This window comes from Drosophila suzukii, chromosome 2L, assembly GCF_043229965.1.
Source record: "Drosophila suzukii chromosome 2L, CBGP_Dsuzu_IsoJpt1.0, whole genome shotgun sequence".
Classification (NCBI taxonomy): domain Eukaryota; kingdom Metazoa; phylum Arthropoda; class Insecta; order Diptera; family Drosophilidae; genus Drosophila; species Drosophila suzukii.
Window position 1 is genome coordinate 7,252,141 of NC_092080.1, and position 17,675 is coordinate 7,269,815.

Below are 17,675 nucleotides of genomic sequence, written 5' to 3' on the forward strand. Positions count from 1 at the left end.
AGTTCCAGAGATTTCGGTGCCACTTAGACAACATTGGAGGCTCTAAAGAAACTGGAAATCTTGAAAATATATAAGAGACATTCGATTTACTTGGATTATATAGGACTCAGTTGGGTTTACCCCATCAGCTATTTATTTTTCCCAGTGCATAGAGATGGCGACGCCGGGTCCGGGCACGTACGCAATGCCAGCGGCAACTAATGCCCAAGTATATATAGTTGTTGTGGCTGTTGTGGTGTTTCTCCAGTTGTTTATTGAAGTGCGCGACTGCGCGTTATGTTTTCCCCCTTTTGTTGTTGCTTTGGGGCGCATTCGCAATTTACAACACAAATAAACATGGCCAAGAAGAAGTGGCAAGAAGGCAACACCACCGACCAAGGTTTACTTCCGCCGGATAGCTACGTAAAACTCATATAAATTAGAATTGTAAGAAACCGAACTTGGAGTGGAGACTCCAAAAAAAGATATAATATAACATGGAAACCGGCTATACACGACGACTTTGTTTGGGTTATTTCCGTTAGAAGCTGCCCTTTTGTGATTGATTGTTTTGCAGCGGAACCCAGACACGGGTCTTAATCATCATTACGTAATCTCACCCTCCACAAAAATTAGAAGAAAAGGGTGTCCCAAGCAGTTAGTCAAATCATCGAAGCGTCCAAAAGGTCACCTCTACCACTTGTAATTAGAGTTGACTTGGCCCAACTGCATTGAATTAAATCGACTGCAATTTACCTTTCTAATGGCCAGCTCCATTTATGGCCACATGGGGTTTGGACCGTAGACTGTAGACTGTAGATTGTAGACGACTGTACTCCCCAGTTCGTGTGTGTCCATTTATGGGTTGGCCAGCCCAACTCCTCCTCCTTCACCAACTCAACCAGACTCTTTCACCCGGCGTAGGCGAAAATTGTGCAGTTTGGAAAGCCATCGAAGGCGCCACAGGCTCTGTCGATTGGAGGTCAGGTCTGCATGCCACAAGAACACACAAAAATCGAGAAAAAACGCACAGAAAAACCCACAAAAACGGGCACATGTGGGCCGTGGTCTCTACACTCCAAGAAAGTGTGTCAGTTAGGAATCAGTGCAGGCATTGCATTGTTCACCCCTGAAAGAGTAATTGGAAATTGGAATAAATTACAGATTATCTCTATTTTTATGGCTGCCATTTATTCAATTTGTTTAATGGCATTGCAATATGTGCAGTACAAGTCTGATCATTTTGGGTAATTTACTATTATGAAAATACTTCTTGGTAATCCATTGGGTTGGATAGGCTACATAATTTGCAAGGAGGATTTATCCAAATCCAAATTGAATATTTTTTAGGGTATACGGTACAAAGTAGAAGAGTTTTAGAAGTATATCCAACTGAAAACAGATATTGAGAATAATTATAATAACATTTATTATTCCCCTTAGTATCTATTAAAATATTAAAAACATATTTAAAATTCATAGCGAACCTAAAATACATAAACTCCTTGAAAGAGAATTGGGAAATAAGTGGTATAAATTGGCCATAATTTCAGAAGCCAAAATATTGACTCTGTTTTGCGTTAATAGAAAAACCAGTTTGAAGACTTCTCCTTCGATACAAAGGAAGGCCATGTCCTTGGCATATTTTTAAACCAATAATCGCCTCAGTGTGGGCCACAATTTACGGCGGAGTTGGACATTAACGATTCTCGGCTTAGACACATTGTGCCGCAAATTGTGGCCGCAATCCAGAATCCCAGTCGGAGGCCAGCCTTTTCAATTAAAAACTGGAAATAAATTGCGACCGCATCGGCGTAAATAAATATTGACATTTATGTTTAGCGGAGGCCCCTCCGAAGATTGCTTTGCCAATAATGTTGTGGCCCACAGAGGGAGAGAGATACATTCGTAGACTATAAAAAGCCTAATTAACACCTCTACCAACCCCTTCGATCGATCCTCTTCTTCGAGAGATCTTTAGTTAACTCACTGAAGGTGCATTAAAGAGGGTTTGCCACCAGATCGGTGGTTTGGCGGCTAATTTCTGGGTTAAATATGGGTGGGGAAAACGAAAAGAACAGCGTCATGGCCGGATGGTTGGCAATGAAAGCGAAATTTCAGAGACCGCCGAAAGAGGATTCCCAGACTGGGATGTACAAAAAAAATAGTGGGGAAAAAAAACATGCGTCGCCCGGAGTCGACATTCTTTTTAACAAGTTGCCCGCAGAGACCAGAAAAGGGCCTAGAAGCCAGTCAAAGTCAAGTTAAATACGCCCGCCGTGCGTCGTCGTCTTTGGGGGATGGGGATCGGGATGGGGAGGGTATGGGGGACTGGTCTTTTTGGCATGTCCGCTGGGCTGTGGACTCTCTGGTTCCCTGGTTGCCTAGTTCTCTGGACTCCAAGAGACCAGACCCAGGGCCAAGAAATATCAGAAGATCAAAGGCATTTTAACAGCCAGCGTCCAACGCAAACAATCAACACGGCCCAAAGAGCCACAAGACAACCAGAGGACTTGGGATGTGGATGTGGATGAGGATGAGGATGAGGTTGGGTATCCGGATGAAGAGGAGGGTCAACGGCAACGGCAACGTGCCGGCTTAAGGCCCAAAACCTGTGCACTTAGTTGGAGGACACGTACAGGATAAATTAGCAAATATTTGTACTTTTCTTCGTTTTGTTCTGCCTTGCCTTGGCGATTTTATTTCTTATTTAAGCAAAAATTGCATTTAAATTGTTTCGTGCCTGGCAAAAGGTCGGCAATGTAACCTTGACATTTTCAGCCGATCATCGATGGTCATTTCTTTGCCACGGCAGCAAATAGAGTCCGCCAATGAGGCCATCGATAATGTCTCAATTATGTCAATGCGACACCAGTGACCAGCGACTTGCCCTCCGTTTAGGTGCCATCTCTTAACAAATCGAAGCGTATCGACTTGATCTCATTGGTTGCATGTGCATAAACAAAACAGCCAGGCAGCACACCATAAACAAGGGGGCTAAAACAAAAAAAAATAAAATAAAAGGGAGGGAAAAATGTTAAGAAACAATACATCAGGCATAGTACGGTGCGTAGTGGCTGTAGCTACTACAAATAAGTCGGCGTCTCCAGTTCAGTTCCCCCATTGTGTTGGCACTAGGCAATAAAGAGATTTAGTAGCTCGTACCTCTGGCTATCCAACATCCATCCAGCCTCCTGCTGCTCCAGCTCCTCCTGAATTCCTTTTCCTTTCCTTTTGGAGTATATGTCCTTCTGAGCGGTCAATGATTCGCATTCCCACTGGAAACTGCCACCGCCTGATTTGCATGCTTAACCTTTAAGCTCGTGCGGCATATTAATCTTATCAGAAACTTGTCAACAGTCAGCTAAAGTCAATCCGATCGAGCCGCTTCCCTGCTGACAAGATATATTCATTGTTCTCGGATATCTCTTGTAATGTCTCACTCGCCTGTTCGCAAATATATCAATATAGAATTGTATTGAAGGGTTTAAGAACTGGGAAATAAGGGGTTAGCATGAAGCGGGTCTTTAAATAATATTTTCTTTTTTACAACTCACAACACCATGCGAAATCTTGTAAAAGTACATTTACCTTTTAGCATAGTTCTAAGAAATCCCATGCGACAAATAGTTTTACACACTCTTTTTGCAGGTATTTAACTATAAAGAGCTTATTGCCTATCTTAAGACCCATCTTTAAAACAATGTAAATATGTATAATATAAAAAAGCGTTAGTATTTTTGAAAGAAAGAAAAAGGCACTTAAGGGAGCTCCAATATCTACAAGGATGTTTCATAAATGTGAGGAATTTAGTTTATATTTTTTGTTCCCCTGTCATGCGATGATCTCCGGCTGAAATCTTAGAAGCCGACCTTCAGGCAAAGCCAAGCTCTACGAAAAATTCCCAAGAAAGATATACCGAAACCCCTGCGGATTCCTGGGACCTCGCTCTAATGATTTCCTGCTTAGGATACCGGGGCTCACCTCACCCATAAACCCAAATATGCTGCCGCTTCCCAAGAGCTGTCCCCCTTGCCAATGATTAATGCGCCGATCCTTGTCCCGGGAATTATGTATTTGGGTTAATGTTACACCGCCGCGGCAGCGCTGGCATTGCTTTAATTTTGTTTTAACACAAAAATTGCCAAGTACCAGTATTTATTTGATGTGCGCAATGCAGCGATCGAAGTTGCAACTCGGACTGCAATTTCCTTCCGTCGTGGAGTTGCGCATCTTGATCGCCGGGTTCTCAGGCCGCGGCCAGAAAACTGGAATCCCAGAGAGCCAATGTGGCCGATACCGATGCCGAAGCCTGTGCTGTTGGCTATTTCAAAATCTAACTGTTAACTGCAAAAGTTGAACGTACTGGCAGCATGCAACATGCAACGGCTGCACCCACGGCAGCAGCAGCATTAACGGCAGTACATTGAAAGAAAAAAGGGGGCCTTAAGGAATAAAATATTTCTTGAGTTCATCTGTTGTGTCTTTACTTATAAAAGATATTGATTAGCTAGGAAAACCGTCTTAAAAATATATTTTAAAAGGTGATAGGTTAGTCCACATTGAGTTCCAATAGGTTTTTGAAAAAATGTCATACATCGAACTCTAAACAATTTTTTTTGTACAATATATTGTAACAATGTTTATTTCATATTTAAAAATTTTTGTGAAATAGGTGGCTCTAAAGTTTTGTTAGATACGAAAAACATTGTTTTTCATAATTTCATATATAACATTTTTTTTTTTAATTTTTATTACTATGAAAAAATTGATTTTGAAGAAATTTTGTTTAAAAAATTACAACAAAATGTATGAAAACCCTTTATTAATTGTTAAATTTTGGAATATTGACACACTTAACGAAATCTTGAGAGCAACCAAATACATGAGATGTGAAATTTTGTTTTAATAATTTCGAGTACACTTTTTTTCTCGCCGTGCATGCAACTGCAACAGAGCGGCCAGCGAAACGAGTTGAAAGCCGTTTTCCCTGTTTGCCAGCCAGCTCTTGAAAGTGGTTTGTTGTCTAACTGCGTTAGTTTCTGCTTTAAATTGTGCGCCCAAGCAGCTCCAGCGGGGTTTAATGGCTTAAACTGGAGACCTCGGCGTTTGGCCACCGACTTTTGATTCTGTTTCTGTGTAGTGTCTATTCTGTGGATTCTGTTCTATAGCGGGTTCTCAGGCGGCGCTGGATAAATGTCATAGCGGCGGATGCACCGGGCATATTTATCATTAATCAAATACCCATCCGAGACTTAAAGACTTTCGATATGCGGAAACTACTAGCTGTATTTTCTGTTTGCCCCACCATCACCTGGTGGCCGATCATTTCCGCCAACGAGTTCGTGTTCCTTTGTTTTCCTTTATTTTGACACTGGGCCAGCAACGGCAATTACTTCTGCCACCGAAAACCCACCTCCCTGCCGCCCTGATTTATGAGTTTTTAATGAGCGGCAACCTTACACGAATTGTTAACAAGTGGAGTTGCGTCGCATGGAGTCGGTAAAGTCGGTAAAGTCGGTGAAGTCAGGCCAATATCGCAAGTAATATCGCGAGCAATCGCACCTTGACATTCGAGTCGTGCGAAATGTCAGATGAAGATGCACCAATGATACGCTCAATGGGCGTTGGAATGCACAATACCCTATCTGTATGGGAGAAAATATGACAAGTTATGAACTGATATAAAATTATAAATGCACTTGAATTTAAAATGTCTAGGTTGATTTTACACTGCAACATTTAATTTGAAAATATTTCGGTCTTGGCAAAAAATATTAGATACTAAATTAAGCAATTTTTGAATTGAATGAAAAATAATTTATTTTTATAATTAAAGTTCAAGATCCTTAAATAAAATTTTATTGTATACTGTGATATTTTAACTGAATTAAAAAAAAACCATAGGTGATAATTAAAACCTACATTTTTAAATTGTCTATAAAGTTAATAAATTTACTAACATTTTTGAGAGGTTTGCTATGCACGAAATTCAAAATTTAGCCGTCATTCGCCTTTTAAGCTTTAACATTTTTACAACACTGCTATCGATACATTCTAAAGGTGAAGTCAAGTTAATCAAGTGTCAAAAAATATCATTTAACTGCTAGCCAACTGTCGGAGAGTCAAGGTTTTCAAAGAAAGAAAATTAATTTTCTACTTGTATTAATTATCTGAACTAAAAATGGACCGCAAGAAAGTAATGGAGAAGCCCTACATTAAGCGTTCCATTTCAAAAACCGTTCGTGACCAGTACAAGTGCTTCTTGGAGAAGAACCCGGACAGTCCAAAAGGCTTTGAGCGTGGACTGGAGCCACTCAGGATAGTGGGGGTCACCGACTCGTCCGGGGAGCTGATGTATCTGATGTTATGGAAGGGCAGTGACTGTGTAGACGAGGTGCCCGCTGAGTTGGCCCACAATCGGTGTCCCCAGTTGGTCATCCGCTTCTACGAGGAACGCCTTGTGTGGGCCTCGAAAGAAAGGGGAAAATGAAAGACAAGTGAAGGATCTGGGTGCAGATGGATTTTCCGGGTATACGCTCATATCATACTCGACGTATCCAAGCTGGTTATAAGGCTGATCCTGTTCCAAAATCTAATAATTCTCCTCGTACTAAACAGATACAAAATCCATCATGTTCAACACAATAAATGGAAGTCCTGTTTGCTTCAAAATCATACAAACCTTACCTAACTTTAAAAATAAATTGTGTCTAAATATGTATCAATAAATACCTATCCCCCTTGTAATCAAGAGCATACAATCTTCTCCTTCGAATTCTTCACATTTTCTGGTTTCTGTTGTCGCCGGTGATTGATTATGCATTTTCATGCGAACTGGTTGCTGAAGCTGCAGTTTGGTTTGGTGGCATGCGGGCAGGTGAATAAGTGAGTTTGGTTCGGCCCAGCCCCAGCCCCGCCCCCCGCCTTCCGCCTCCTGCCCCACAGCTTGTTGTTGGAGACAGGCCGGCGGCATTGTCTGCCAGGCGCGAAATTATACATGTATGCCTACACTGAAAGAAATGCATTCCAAACCATTTTTTATAAAATTAAAAATATATAAAGAATATAGTTTCTCATACCAAAACTGATATACTTTCTCATTATTTTTATTAAATTCATCTTTAAAACAATTTATCAGAATCCCAAGGTTAGCTTAGTTTCTCCCTGTGCACTTAATGCTGTCAGTGACCTTCACATCGCCGGCAAACCTGCAATTAGAAAAAACCCTAAGCCGCAGGATCAGAGACCCAACTCACAGGTCCCATTTTGCAGGCGCCCCAAGATTTATGCAGTCAGCTAAGTAAAAATAAAAAAAGGGTTAAGCAGCCGACGCACCTTCTTTGCAGCGACATTTTGACATTGAAAAAGTATAATTAATTGATGGTGGCCCACCTGCAGGTGGGCGTGGCTAAGGGGCAGATTAAATCGATTTATGCGAAATTTATGACAAAAACACACAAGAAAGGTTAAATAAAATGGGGCGCCGCCTGTAATTTGGAAATCAATCAAAGCCCAATTGCCACTCACATGCAAAGTAAAATCCCACATAAAAAAATACAAAAGTAAACAAGAAAAAACCCCAACTACTGTCAATGATTTTCGATTGCATCGATGACGCGTCAGCATCCGGTGGCAATCTTTTTGGGTGTGTTCACACTAGCCCCCTCCACTTCTCCACTTTTTTCAGACGATGCGATATGCACAAAATGTTTGCTTTGTGAGACACCCATTTCTCAAGCTATCAGCATTTATTTTTAATAAAGATGCCATCATTAATTTTAAGGCTGTGTGTTTTCGTGTAGAATCTTTTTTTTTTCCTCTCCGACGATCGGTTGAAAATGTGTCACTCGCTTCTTTGACTTTGATTTAGTGGCTAGACAGGTTAAAACCAGATGAGATCATCCCCTGTGAGGAAAGAGACGGCAAGATCGGCAGTGACGTTTAGATAGCCGCTGGAGATCGGGGCAAGAGGAAGCAGTTTCTCGTTTCGCAGATCAAGAGATTCAACGAATTTTTCGGTCTTTACCTACCGACAACTCAAGTGACCGGCAGTTATTTGGCCTTCATTCAAAAATTATTTGACATTGTAAAAATATTGTGATAAGATCTATGGACATTCGTGCGTGAAACTTAATGGTGCCGTTAGTTTGAGTAAGGTAGAGTGGTTTATTTTTGGGGGAAAAGTCGCTAATAAGAAATTAGTTTATATAGTGTTCTTATAGTGTTTTCAAACCGGGCCTACATTAGGATCTCTTGGTTTCGTTTGTCATTTCTTATAATGTTGAAGATAATCTAACGTTCGAAAGCGCGTACATCATTTTTCGAATAATCGACAATGATGTGAGTAGTCCAAAAAGCCTATTAAGCTTGTGTCGCCCATTGAAATGAGTTATCGTCCATCTACCATCACTTGCAATTTGACAGTTATTAGTCGATATGTTTTGGTTGAATTAGCGATTCCCAATTCATCCTGTCATGGTCCTGGAATCAAGACAAACTGTATTTTGGATTCGGTTTCCATCCATGATGTGCTTCCGTTTCGCAAGCCGACAATTACAATTAAAGCCACAAAGAAAGCCATTAAGAGCATCTAAGATAAATCTGCTTCGATTTGCCGTAACTCCCGATAATTTGGAAATTTGAAATACGTGCTGCAGATGGAGCGCCGCGTTTCATTTGCTGCCGCATTGCATTTCGTGATTTGCAATCGGTGGAAAAACAAGAAACCGCATTTGCCACATTTATCACGCACATATATCAGCTTGTCAGCCAAAGGTAGCCGGAGCTGCCCAGGAAAGCCCCATTCCCAGTCCCCGGGGAGTGAACCCAAACCCAAACCCGAACCCACCAAATTACGCTAATTTCGCGGCCACATAAATTTATCGAGCATCACAGAACACAGTATTTTCCTTGGCCCCACCACCACACAATAAACATAAGGCCCAGTTGGGCAACTGAAACTGGGGGCCCCAACTTTAATTAAGTGATCATGAACATGGGCAAACACAAATCGCCAAAGGCCCCGGAGTTGGATCTGGAAACGGCCAAAACAAGATTAGAAGACGCCCGGCTGCCGAGCTTCAAATGTCGTTAGAACAGAGCAAATCTTTGGACCCGGATCGGGATCCCTAACCACAATTCCCTTTATGGCCATGTCGGCAAACAAGACGCGATTCCCCGGGAACAGCCCGACTTCCTTCTGCAAACTCTGGAAAACTGCAAAGCGCATGTAATTTGGCTCAGAGTGTGTATTTTATTTAAGCGTTTATTAGCTGATAAACCGAAATAGATAAATCGTGGTCCAAAAGGGAAACCCAATCCTTAGCCTTCCTTTTTACCTTTAGCCCGTTGAAGGTTTTATGGCCAACCTCGGGCGCTCTTTTCCAGTTTCCACTCGCAGATAGATGGCAAAAATTTTAACACACGTTAAAACATTCACGCGGGACTAAGAAAGTTGTTTGTTCACGCCCATCAGTGTAGGTACAGTGGAACTTTGATATGTCGGCAGATGAGATATTTCTAGAGTTTTCCTCAGGCTATATATAAACATATATATGAAAACTTTAACAACACCCAAGGCACTCTTGCAAAAATTGATTTAGAAATAGATATTTTGATGTAATATATGGATCTCCCTGTAATATGTTAATATTTTTACCACCCCTTAAAATATTGGTACATTTTCAGTCAGGACAAGAAATCCTATAAGTATATCCGACTGCATTATAAATTTACTACTTCTTTATTATAAGTTATAGTGAGGTATTTTTAAGCTAGGAAAACTCAATTGTTTTTTGTGATCTGGAACTCACTGATGCCTTCTTCCCAGAGACTTCCGTCTCCAGCCGTCTTATGTCATAATCATGAGAGCGCCCACCTACCATATAAAGATGCTATCGGACTTCACACGAAATTATTACGTTATCCCAAAAACCCCGTCGCCTGGGGAACACACACTTTTCTGTCATTCTACCCAATTAACACTGGGAGTCCATGCCCGTTTTTCGTTTTTCTCGCTGCCAAGCCCAAAGTCTAATGAAAATCAGTCGTCGACTGAAAACTGAAAACTAAAAACTGAAAGTGGAAAAATAAATGAACGTGAGAAAATCGCCAACAGGTAGCAAACAATGAATATTGCGGGCACCAAACATTTTCTGTTTCGCCAAAGGTGTTCGGGCATTACTATATTTTTTATGCCGGTCCCGTTTGTTGGATAAGTTTTCAGGGAAAGGCAAAGGAAGTGGCGATAAGCCTGGGTCTCTGAGCCATGTTTGCGCATAAATTTCAAGTGTCATTTACCCGTCTTCGCATTTGTCTTTTGTCTTTCTCCTTTATTGTTATTTTTTGGCACCTGTCCGAGATGACCAGGCCAATTGAGTTTTTTTTGGTTTGTGCGTGCTCAACATTTTTAAGTTAATTATTTTTATTTGTCTTTCGGCCTGAGCCGAAAAGCCGCTTTTGCCCACAAGTGGTTATTCTCGGGTGGCCTTAATTGTATTTATTTTTTCTGTTACTTAATATGCTTTTAATTGATTTTTTCACTGATTTTTAATGTGAGATTTTTCTCTCTTTATTCTCTTTGCAGCAAAAATGAAAATATTTTTGCCACTAGTCACGTGGATAGTGCTACTACTCTCGAGTGCAGTAAGTACCCCATAAACATTGTTCTTTATTAAGCTAATTAGTGGGTAAGTTGACGGGGGTTAAACCTGAATATCGATGGGATTAGATCAGAGGCTGCCAGCGGCAGTTAGCGTAGGGGTCATAATTAATTTATGGATTTCCCGAAAGGTACAAACAAAAGACCTTTCACGCCCCGCCGCTGAAAAGAAGAGAAATATGATTAAATTTACGAGCTGCCACCTCATTATGAAACAAATTTCTGAACAAATAAACCAAAAGAGAGCCCAGAAGTGAAAGAACCCCAATGATTAACAAATGGTAGTTTCAGAAGAAATAATACAGAATCCGAAAGCCAGGGAGAGGAAACAAATTATAACGATGGAACCTTTGATGACCTAACGGTGTTCGGTTGGGTCTCATGCAAATGAGCCATAAAGGAAATTACTGCAAAATGACTTGGGCATAGGTAGGAATACATTTATTAAAACTAACAGCTAGCTGTGAAATCTTCTGCAGAAGAGAGCGAGAGGAAACGATGATGCCGGGCAAATAATAATTTGGCAGCCCGAGAAGAATGCCAAGCAAAAATGAAAAAACCAGGCTAGCAAGAGTGACTAGTAATGATAGGGCCGGCGGAAGAGCAGAATCACTATGGCCACGGTCAACGACTGGCCAAGGAACCCAGCCAAACCGAACCAAACCGAGCCAATCGATTGAAGAAGAAAGCCAAGAAAACGTAATGAATAAAAATAGCCGCATTAGCTGTAAAAACGCTTTGATAGTCATCGATTTATGCAGTCGGTGAGGCGGGGAAAGGGTGTCCGGTGTGAATGAGGGAACTCCGAAGGGGCTTCGAGAAATTGGCCAAGAGAGTTCTCTTCTCTAAGCCGAAAGCCAAGTTCATTGACACCTCTCACCCGCTTGTGGTTTTCTCTGCGACACTCTGTCAATGCTATTGCTCCATGTCGAGATTCTTTTACGGATTTGCTTTCCTTTGTGCCTTGGAACTTGATTTATGCGTGGCAGTCATAATTCATTTGATTAGCTAGATGCGATCATAATTAATTGTGAATTTGGAGAGTATACTTTTTTTCCCCCCCAAACAAAAGACTCAGGCAACGAACTTGCCGGTTGACTGATGTCTTTTGTTGTTCTAAAGACAATATTTGCAAATGGTTTGCGAGAAAATACAGGCAGATTTTTATGAACTTAACTTTTATGGCCACTCCTTGTTGGCAAATAAAAAGGTTAAGCATCTGAGTAAATATAGAGATTTCTTATTTTTTTGTCCTGGTAAAATGTTTTAGATAAATAATGTGGAAGCCGGCACAAAAAATGTTTTACATATGGAAATGTAAGGAAGAAATTATTTTTAATAATGTTTGAAAATGTTAGCAACGCGGTATCTGTGCACATAGTAAAATAGTTATTCGGCCTAAAATTTTAAGAAGTAAAAAAAAAAAAAATTACTAAAAAAAAAAATTTTTTTTTTTGTAGGGCTTTTTAATTTGTTTTCTTCTTTATAAAAGAAAAAATCATCATTTAATCGAAATTTCTAAAACATTTTGAGTGGACTTTAAAATAATATCTACCTTAATAAAAGAAGTAAATTTCTTAGCAATTTTTTAAAAACAGTTCTTGAAGGAGTAATTTAGATCTTGCTAAGTAAATTCGAGTTAATGTCCATCGACAGTTATAACGGATGTGCACTTGAGCGTTGACGTGCAACGTCGTCATCTGTCTGCCGTTGTCATTGCGCCTGTTAACAAGCTTGGCAACGAAAAATTGCGCATTGTAGTCGCTGGCACGCCGCTCAATGTCATGGGAGCTTTCAGCTTTCAGCAGCCGCATCATCATCATCATCATCATCGTCGTCATTTTCAGTAGAGGCAGTAGGAGCCATCAGTGGCATCACTAGCATCACTAGCATCAGTATCCACATCGCACATCTTTGCTCGCACGCCTTTAATTGTTGCACCACAGTTCGAGTATCGCTGCCTCAGTTGAGTGCATGTGCTGCTCATTGTGCCGCCTGTCAATTGATAAAAGTCGCAGAGTCGGCGGAATCTATTGTTTAGCAAGGCCGTTAGCGTTGCATGGCGTAAACTGAGGTGGGCACAAAGCAATTGAGTACCCAAAGCCAGCCCCATGGAGTTCTACAAGGGGAGCCCAGCTCAACTCGTCGTCTTCCTCTCGATAAGAATCTGCCTAAAAACAATTCGCGGCTAAACTTGAACTTGACAGCCAGTGCCTCATGTTCACACCTTCGTATGGCGGGGTCGCAGAGCAATTTAAGCAGCTTTTTTATGGCCTCTCCAGGCTCATTAGGCGCCCACAACAAAAGCAGGGAAAATTGGCCTTAAATGGGCAAACTGGGAAAATTTGCTGGGATTCTTCTTGGTGCAGAGGCTTCTGCTTAATTGAGACACTGAACCCAGTAATGAGTAAATGGCATAGAAAGGAAAATAATGTGGTATATTGTGTAGCAATAGGAAAATCTGTAAAGAAATTCCCATAAAAATAGGCAGGAAATATAATAAATAAGTATTATAAACATTTATTGGTAGAAAGGGATATAAATCAATATGCAGCTATAAAAATCAAATGAACAATTGAGACACTGAACCCAGTAATGAGTAAATTGCATGAAAAGGAAAAGAATGTGGTAAATTGTGTAGCAATAGGAAAACCTGTAAAGAAATTCCCATAGGAATAGGCAGGAAATATAATAAATAAGTAGTATAAACATTTATTGGTAGAAAGGGATGTAAATCAATATGCAGCTATAAAAATCAAATGAACAGCACTTAAAAAGCACCCATTAAAAGAATCGTAACCAAAGGCCTAACCATTAAAATACTCAACTCGAAAAGAAGTAAATCATAAATGTTTGTTGCCCAAGAGTAATCATTAAAAGATACATTCACGTACGATTCTGTTATTTATTGAAGAAATCCAAAACCAATTCAACTTTATCTTGTTTTACAAATATTTAAGCGGCTTCCAAATCTGATCTAACCACTTAATAACTATATTTGAGCGTAGGAAGTCGAATTGAACGGGTTACAAAAATAGAAGTAAAATTGCATATGTATAACAACGGCAATGCGACAAAACAGACATCTATAGAAACTAGTTTTAATTCATTTTTGCTGGAGCACAAAAAGGTCTTAAGTGACAAACTTGTTTCTCAGCCAGCCATCTAATGCTGGCAAACAGAAACTGAAACACGAAAACCAACACTCGAACTGCCAGCCAGTCGCCAGAGTTTTGGCCAAGAAAATATGGCAGGCGGGAAACAACTTTTGTTTTGCTAAAAGTAAAATCAGCCAAGTGTAACAATTAAGTGGCGGCGAAACAACACAAATGGCCACAATGTAGTGGAGAACGGGCCGGTCTATCTACATATATGTATGCCTATATATATACTCGTACCTGTACGATCGGGTCGTGCCCATATGGACCACATCGGGTTGAGAAATCTGAAGAAGCGCCGCCGGTGCTACGCCTGCTAAGCTTGCTGTATCTAATTTGAATTTAAATTAGTTTAGCGAAACCAGCCGGGGAACCCTAAATACTATGATCTACGAAATGAGGTTGCAGCGAAGGTTGGCATTAGGAAAAGGTTTAACCCTTTGTTAGGCGGAATGAAAGGTCTTTAATAAGAATAATGATAAAGGATCTAATTTTTCCTAAAAAACGCTTTTGAATTAATAACATGTTCTGTGTATAATAAACGTCGTTTCTTTATATTTTACCTAAAATGTTACCTACTGTAAACCACTTTTTTAAGCTTCTTTGTTCTCGTTTAACCTTCGTATAAAAATATGGTCAAAGGATGATATCATAAAAAACGTTAAAAGATCATATCATTTCAGCATATGATGTTAGGTATTGCATTCTTTTAGACTTGCGCTTGGTATTAAAACAGGTTTTAATAAGCCAGAGTTACGTTTTTAATTTTACCACATAGGTTTTGAACTTGTTTACAAAGGGTTAAAACAACTTCCTAGTTTTATTGCGTGCAATTAACTAAATCAATTGTATTGTGTGATTGCAGGTACATTCACAATATTCACAACAACCGCAACCATTCAAGACGAACTTGAGGGCAAATAGTCGGTTTCGCGGCGAGGTCTTCTACCTGAACCTCGAGAATGGCTACTTTGGCTGCCAAGTCAACGAGTCCACCGAATATTTGCAGCTATTCAACCTATCGAAACTATGCGACGGTACCCAAGATTGTTTTCTGGGTGCCGATGAGTTGAGCAAAGAGCTCAAATGCACAAGTAAGTATCATCTTGGCGAGAATCGCTGGAAAGCTTAATGGGTTTGGCTAACCTCGGATCGTGTTTTTTTTCTGCAGATGACTGTGATAAGGATGGCACCCAGTGCACACATGGCGCGTGTTTGAACGGCGTCTGCCATTGCAATGACGGCTACGGCGGTTGCAATTGCGTGGACAAAGGTGAGTCTGATTGTGTCTCGTCTGGTATGGTCCAGTCTGGCCTGGCCTGGCCTTACCTTACATAACCGTTAAAAACGCCTCCTAACTCTTCAATTACTTCCCCCTAGATGAGAACGAATGCAAACAGCGGCCGTGCGACGTGTTCGCCCATTGCACAAACACACTGGGCAGCTTCACGTGTACCTGCTTTCCGGGCTATCGCGGCAATGGCTTCCATTGTGAAGGTAAGTTGTACACTGAGATTAAAACTTTTAGTTTTTATAATCTTTAAAATAATGAACACACTTAAAACTGCCTTTAATACATCCCTATACATCCACCTCTCATTGAGTTATATTATTTATATAAACCCCAGTATCCTCAGTATCCAGTAAAACTACAGCTTTCATATTTTTACCAAATATAGTTCTAGGAGGTTTAGTGTCTTTTTAATAAAACTGATTACAAGTTCAGATAACATTATTTTATTTCAAGAAGTTGTATACAATTTTTCAGTTTCAAGAATTCTTTAAAACTCTCGGGTTAAGATTTGTGTCCAATACTTAAAACATTTACTTGCAATTGAATACCTTTTTCTAAAATGCTTTCTCCAAATACTATTCAAACTAATCTTGGAACTTTTTATAATACGTAATTTTTTTCTGTGTAACTTTAGTACACAGCCTCCGTCTTAGTTTCATTGTATTAGTTAGCATAATGACTGACCAGCCAACGAAGCATCGTACAGATGATTGTTGTTTGCCGTTTTGTACTTCCGTCAACGTCTCTTTTTAGCCCAGACTAAAGTCTTTTTGTAGTTTGGCCTAACGGTTTGTGGCCATTCCCAGCAAAAAGACGTCTCGAGTGCCCAGCCTCCAAAGTTGAAAATGTAACAAAAGACGCGCCAGACAATAATATGAAAGCTTTCTCAGCCAGAGAATAGAGTAATAGTAATACCTATCTGCGAGGTAATAATAATGACCGTGTAGCGATTACACTTGAGTGCTTTGTGGCAAGGCTGGAGCGGATTAGAGAACCGCAGGCGGCAAATCTAATCCCAGGTTGCAGCTATCTGGATCTCTGGGATGCCTTGGATGGCCAAACGAATTTCGAAATATCTCAATCAGTTTCCGGCGATCTGCTACAGTTTCGATCCCGGGGTCGGTTCCATTTGCTCGTTAGCCTAAGTGCCACACAGCAGGGGCCCAAAAAGCCAGGAGATAGAACTCTCTGTGTTCTGGCGCACCTGTTTACCCCATATGTATGTGCAAGTACTACGGACTATGAGAAACCGGCTGCCGTAATTGGACTTCGGCTAATGTTACATAATAAAAACACATTATGGCATCACAAAAACGAAAGAAGAACGAATCGAAAACAAGAACAACGGCGAGAGCACTAATAATAACTAGAAAACTATACGAAGGGGTTATATCTTTCTATGTACCCCACTATCCCAACTCCGTTTGAACCCAACTCAAGTAGTTCAGTCTCAATAGAAGATGATGATGATGATGATGGCGGTGGTGGATGGTGGATGGATCGGGGGAAACCGAACAATAAAAAGCCACAGCATTTGTGGCAATGCTTTCGCGCCATGCAGCACACATCGTGGCTGTCTGTTAGACGGGGAATCAGTGTCATGTAATCTGACCCCGAACATGGACACGCCAGAACTTTCAACACTCCCCAATGGAGAATGGGCCAGGAGCAGGGAGGAGCCCCTGCCACGCCCCACCTGCATTCGATGCAATGCGATAACGAGCGCAAATTTCACAGACACTCTGACATTACCCCGCTAAGTATGAAGACGTTGCCAAGATTCTAGATTACATGTGACGACTGATGTGGAGGAGCCGAGAGTCCCAGTCCCAGTTGCAGTCGCCATATACATAGCAAAATCCCATCCAGCTGCAGGCATGCATAAATTCTGGGCAACGACGTGTAACGCCGGCATCGCATTTCAGTCGCATTATCTAATTCTTTTCTATAGAACTTTTTCTCTCGCATATTATTCACGATGGCATGATTGCGCCCGCCATGTTGGGATTGCATTGGGGACAGGGCCCTGCTCGAGACCCAGAACTGGAACCCCCAAACCAAGTAGAACTGGAACCGCCAATTGTCTGTAATCATCTGAATTAGTTTTAAATGCGCTGAGAAAGTTCTTACTCGCCATCAGCACATGTGCGTGGAATAGTTGAATCTTCATCAGGGGCACACGCACTCCGTTTCCCAAGGCGAATGTTCTTAAACAGACAATTAAATGTAGGCAGTACCAGTAGCTGATTGCATAGTTCCACACATAATATAGATAGATTATCAGATTGCATTAGCATGTGTTTTTTTAACAGCCTGGTATATTTTATTGTCATTTTAAATTTATTTGTGAACTTAATGTGGAATTATACCTGAAATGATCATAGAATTAAGTTATGATAAGGTTGTCATGTTGTTTTAGATCGGTAGTATGTAAATGCGGGCTCAAATCTTGTTTAAAGTAAATTTCCGCCTTGAGCAGGGAAGACCTGCGCCCATCCTGCAACGCCCAAGTTTTTCATGGGATGTAAGGTGTCCCCCAGCGTTATGTAAATCCAGTTTCTGCATCAAGTTCACCCAATAA

At 40.8% G+C, this 17,675-nt stretch overlaps 2 protein-coding genes across 32 annotated transcripts in view; both read left to right on the forward strand.

Annotated features, from left to right (window-relative positions):
• The window catches only part of dpy (fibrillin-like protein dumpy), a 135,048-nt gene that overhangs the window by 25,798 nt on the left and 91,575 nt on the right, over positions 1-17,675 (forward strand). For all 31 annotated transcript variants that reach the window (XM_070999601.1, XM_070999600.1, XM_070999599.1 and 28 more), the window contains 4 exons: positions 10,568-10,626; positions 14,666-14,894; positions 14,972-15,073; positions 15,181-15,297. In XM_070999601.1, coding sequence (XP_070855702.1) covers positions 10,573-10,626; positions 14,666-14,894; positions 14,972-15,073; positions 15,181-15,297 — 502 coding nt within the window. In that variant the 5' untranslated portion in view covers positions 10,568-10,572. The remainder of the gene's footprint in view (positions 1-10,567; positions 10,627-14,665; positions 14,895-14,971; positions 15,074-15,180; positions 15,298-17,675) is intronic.
• Positions 6,072-6,652, forward strand: HP6 (Heterochromatin protein 6). Its single transcript, XM_017067938.4, has one exon. It carries the CDS (start codon positions 6,164-6,166, stop codon positions 6,470-6,472), a length of 309 nt encoding a protein of 102 aa, XP_016923427.3. The 5' UTR covers positions 6,072-6,163; the 3' UTR covers positions 6,473-6,652.

Excerpts from the sequence above, each read along its gene's own strand:
- HP6 (XM_017067938.4), top strand. The coding sequence starts at position 6,164 with ATGGACCGCAAGAAAGTAATGGAGAAGCCCTACATTAAGCGTTCCATT.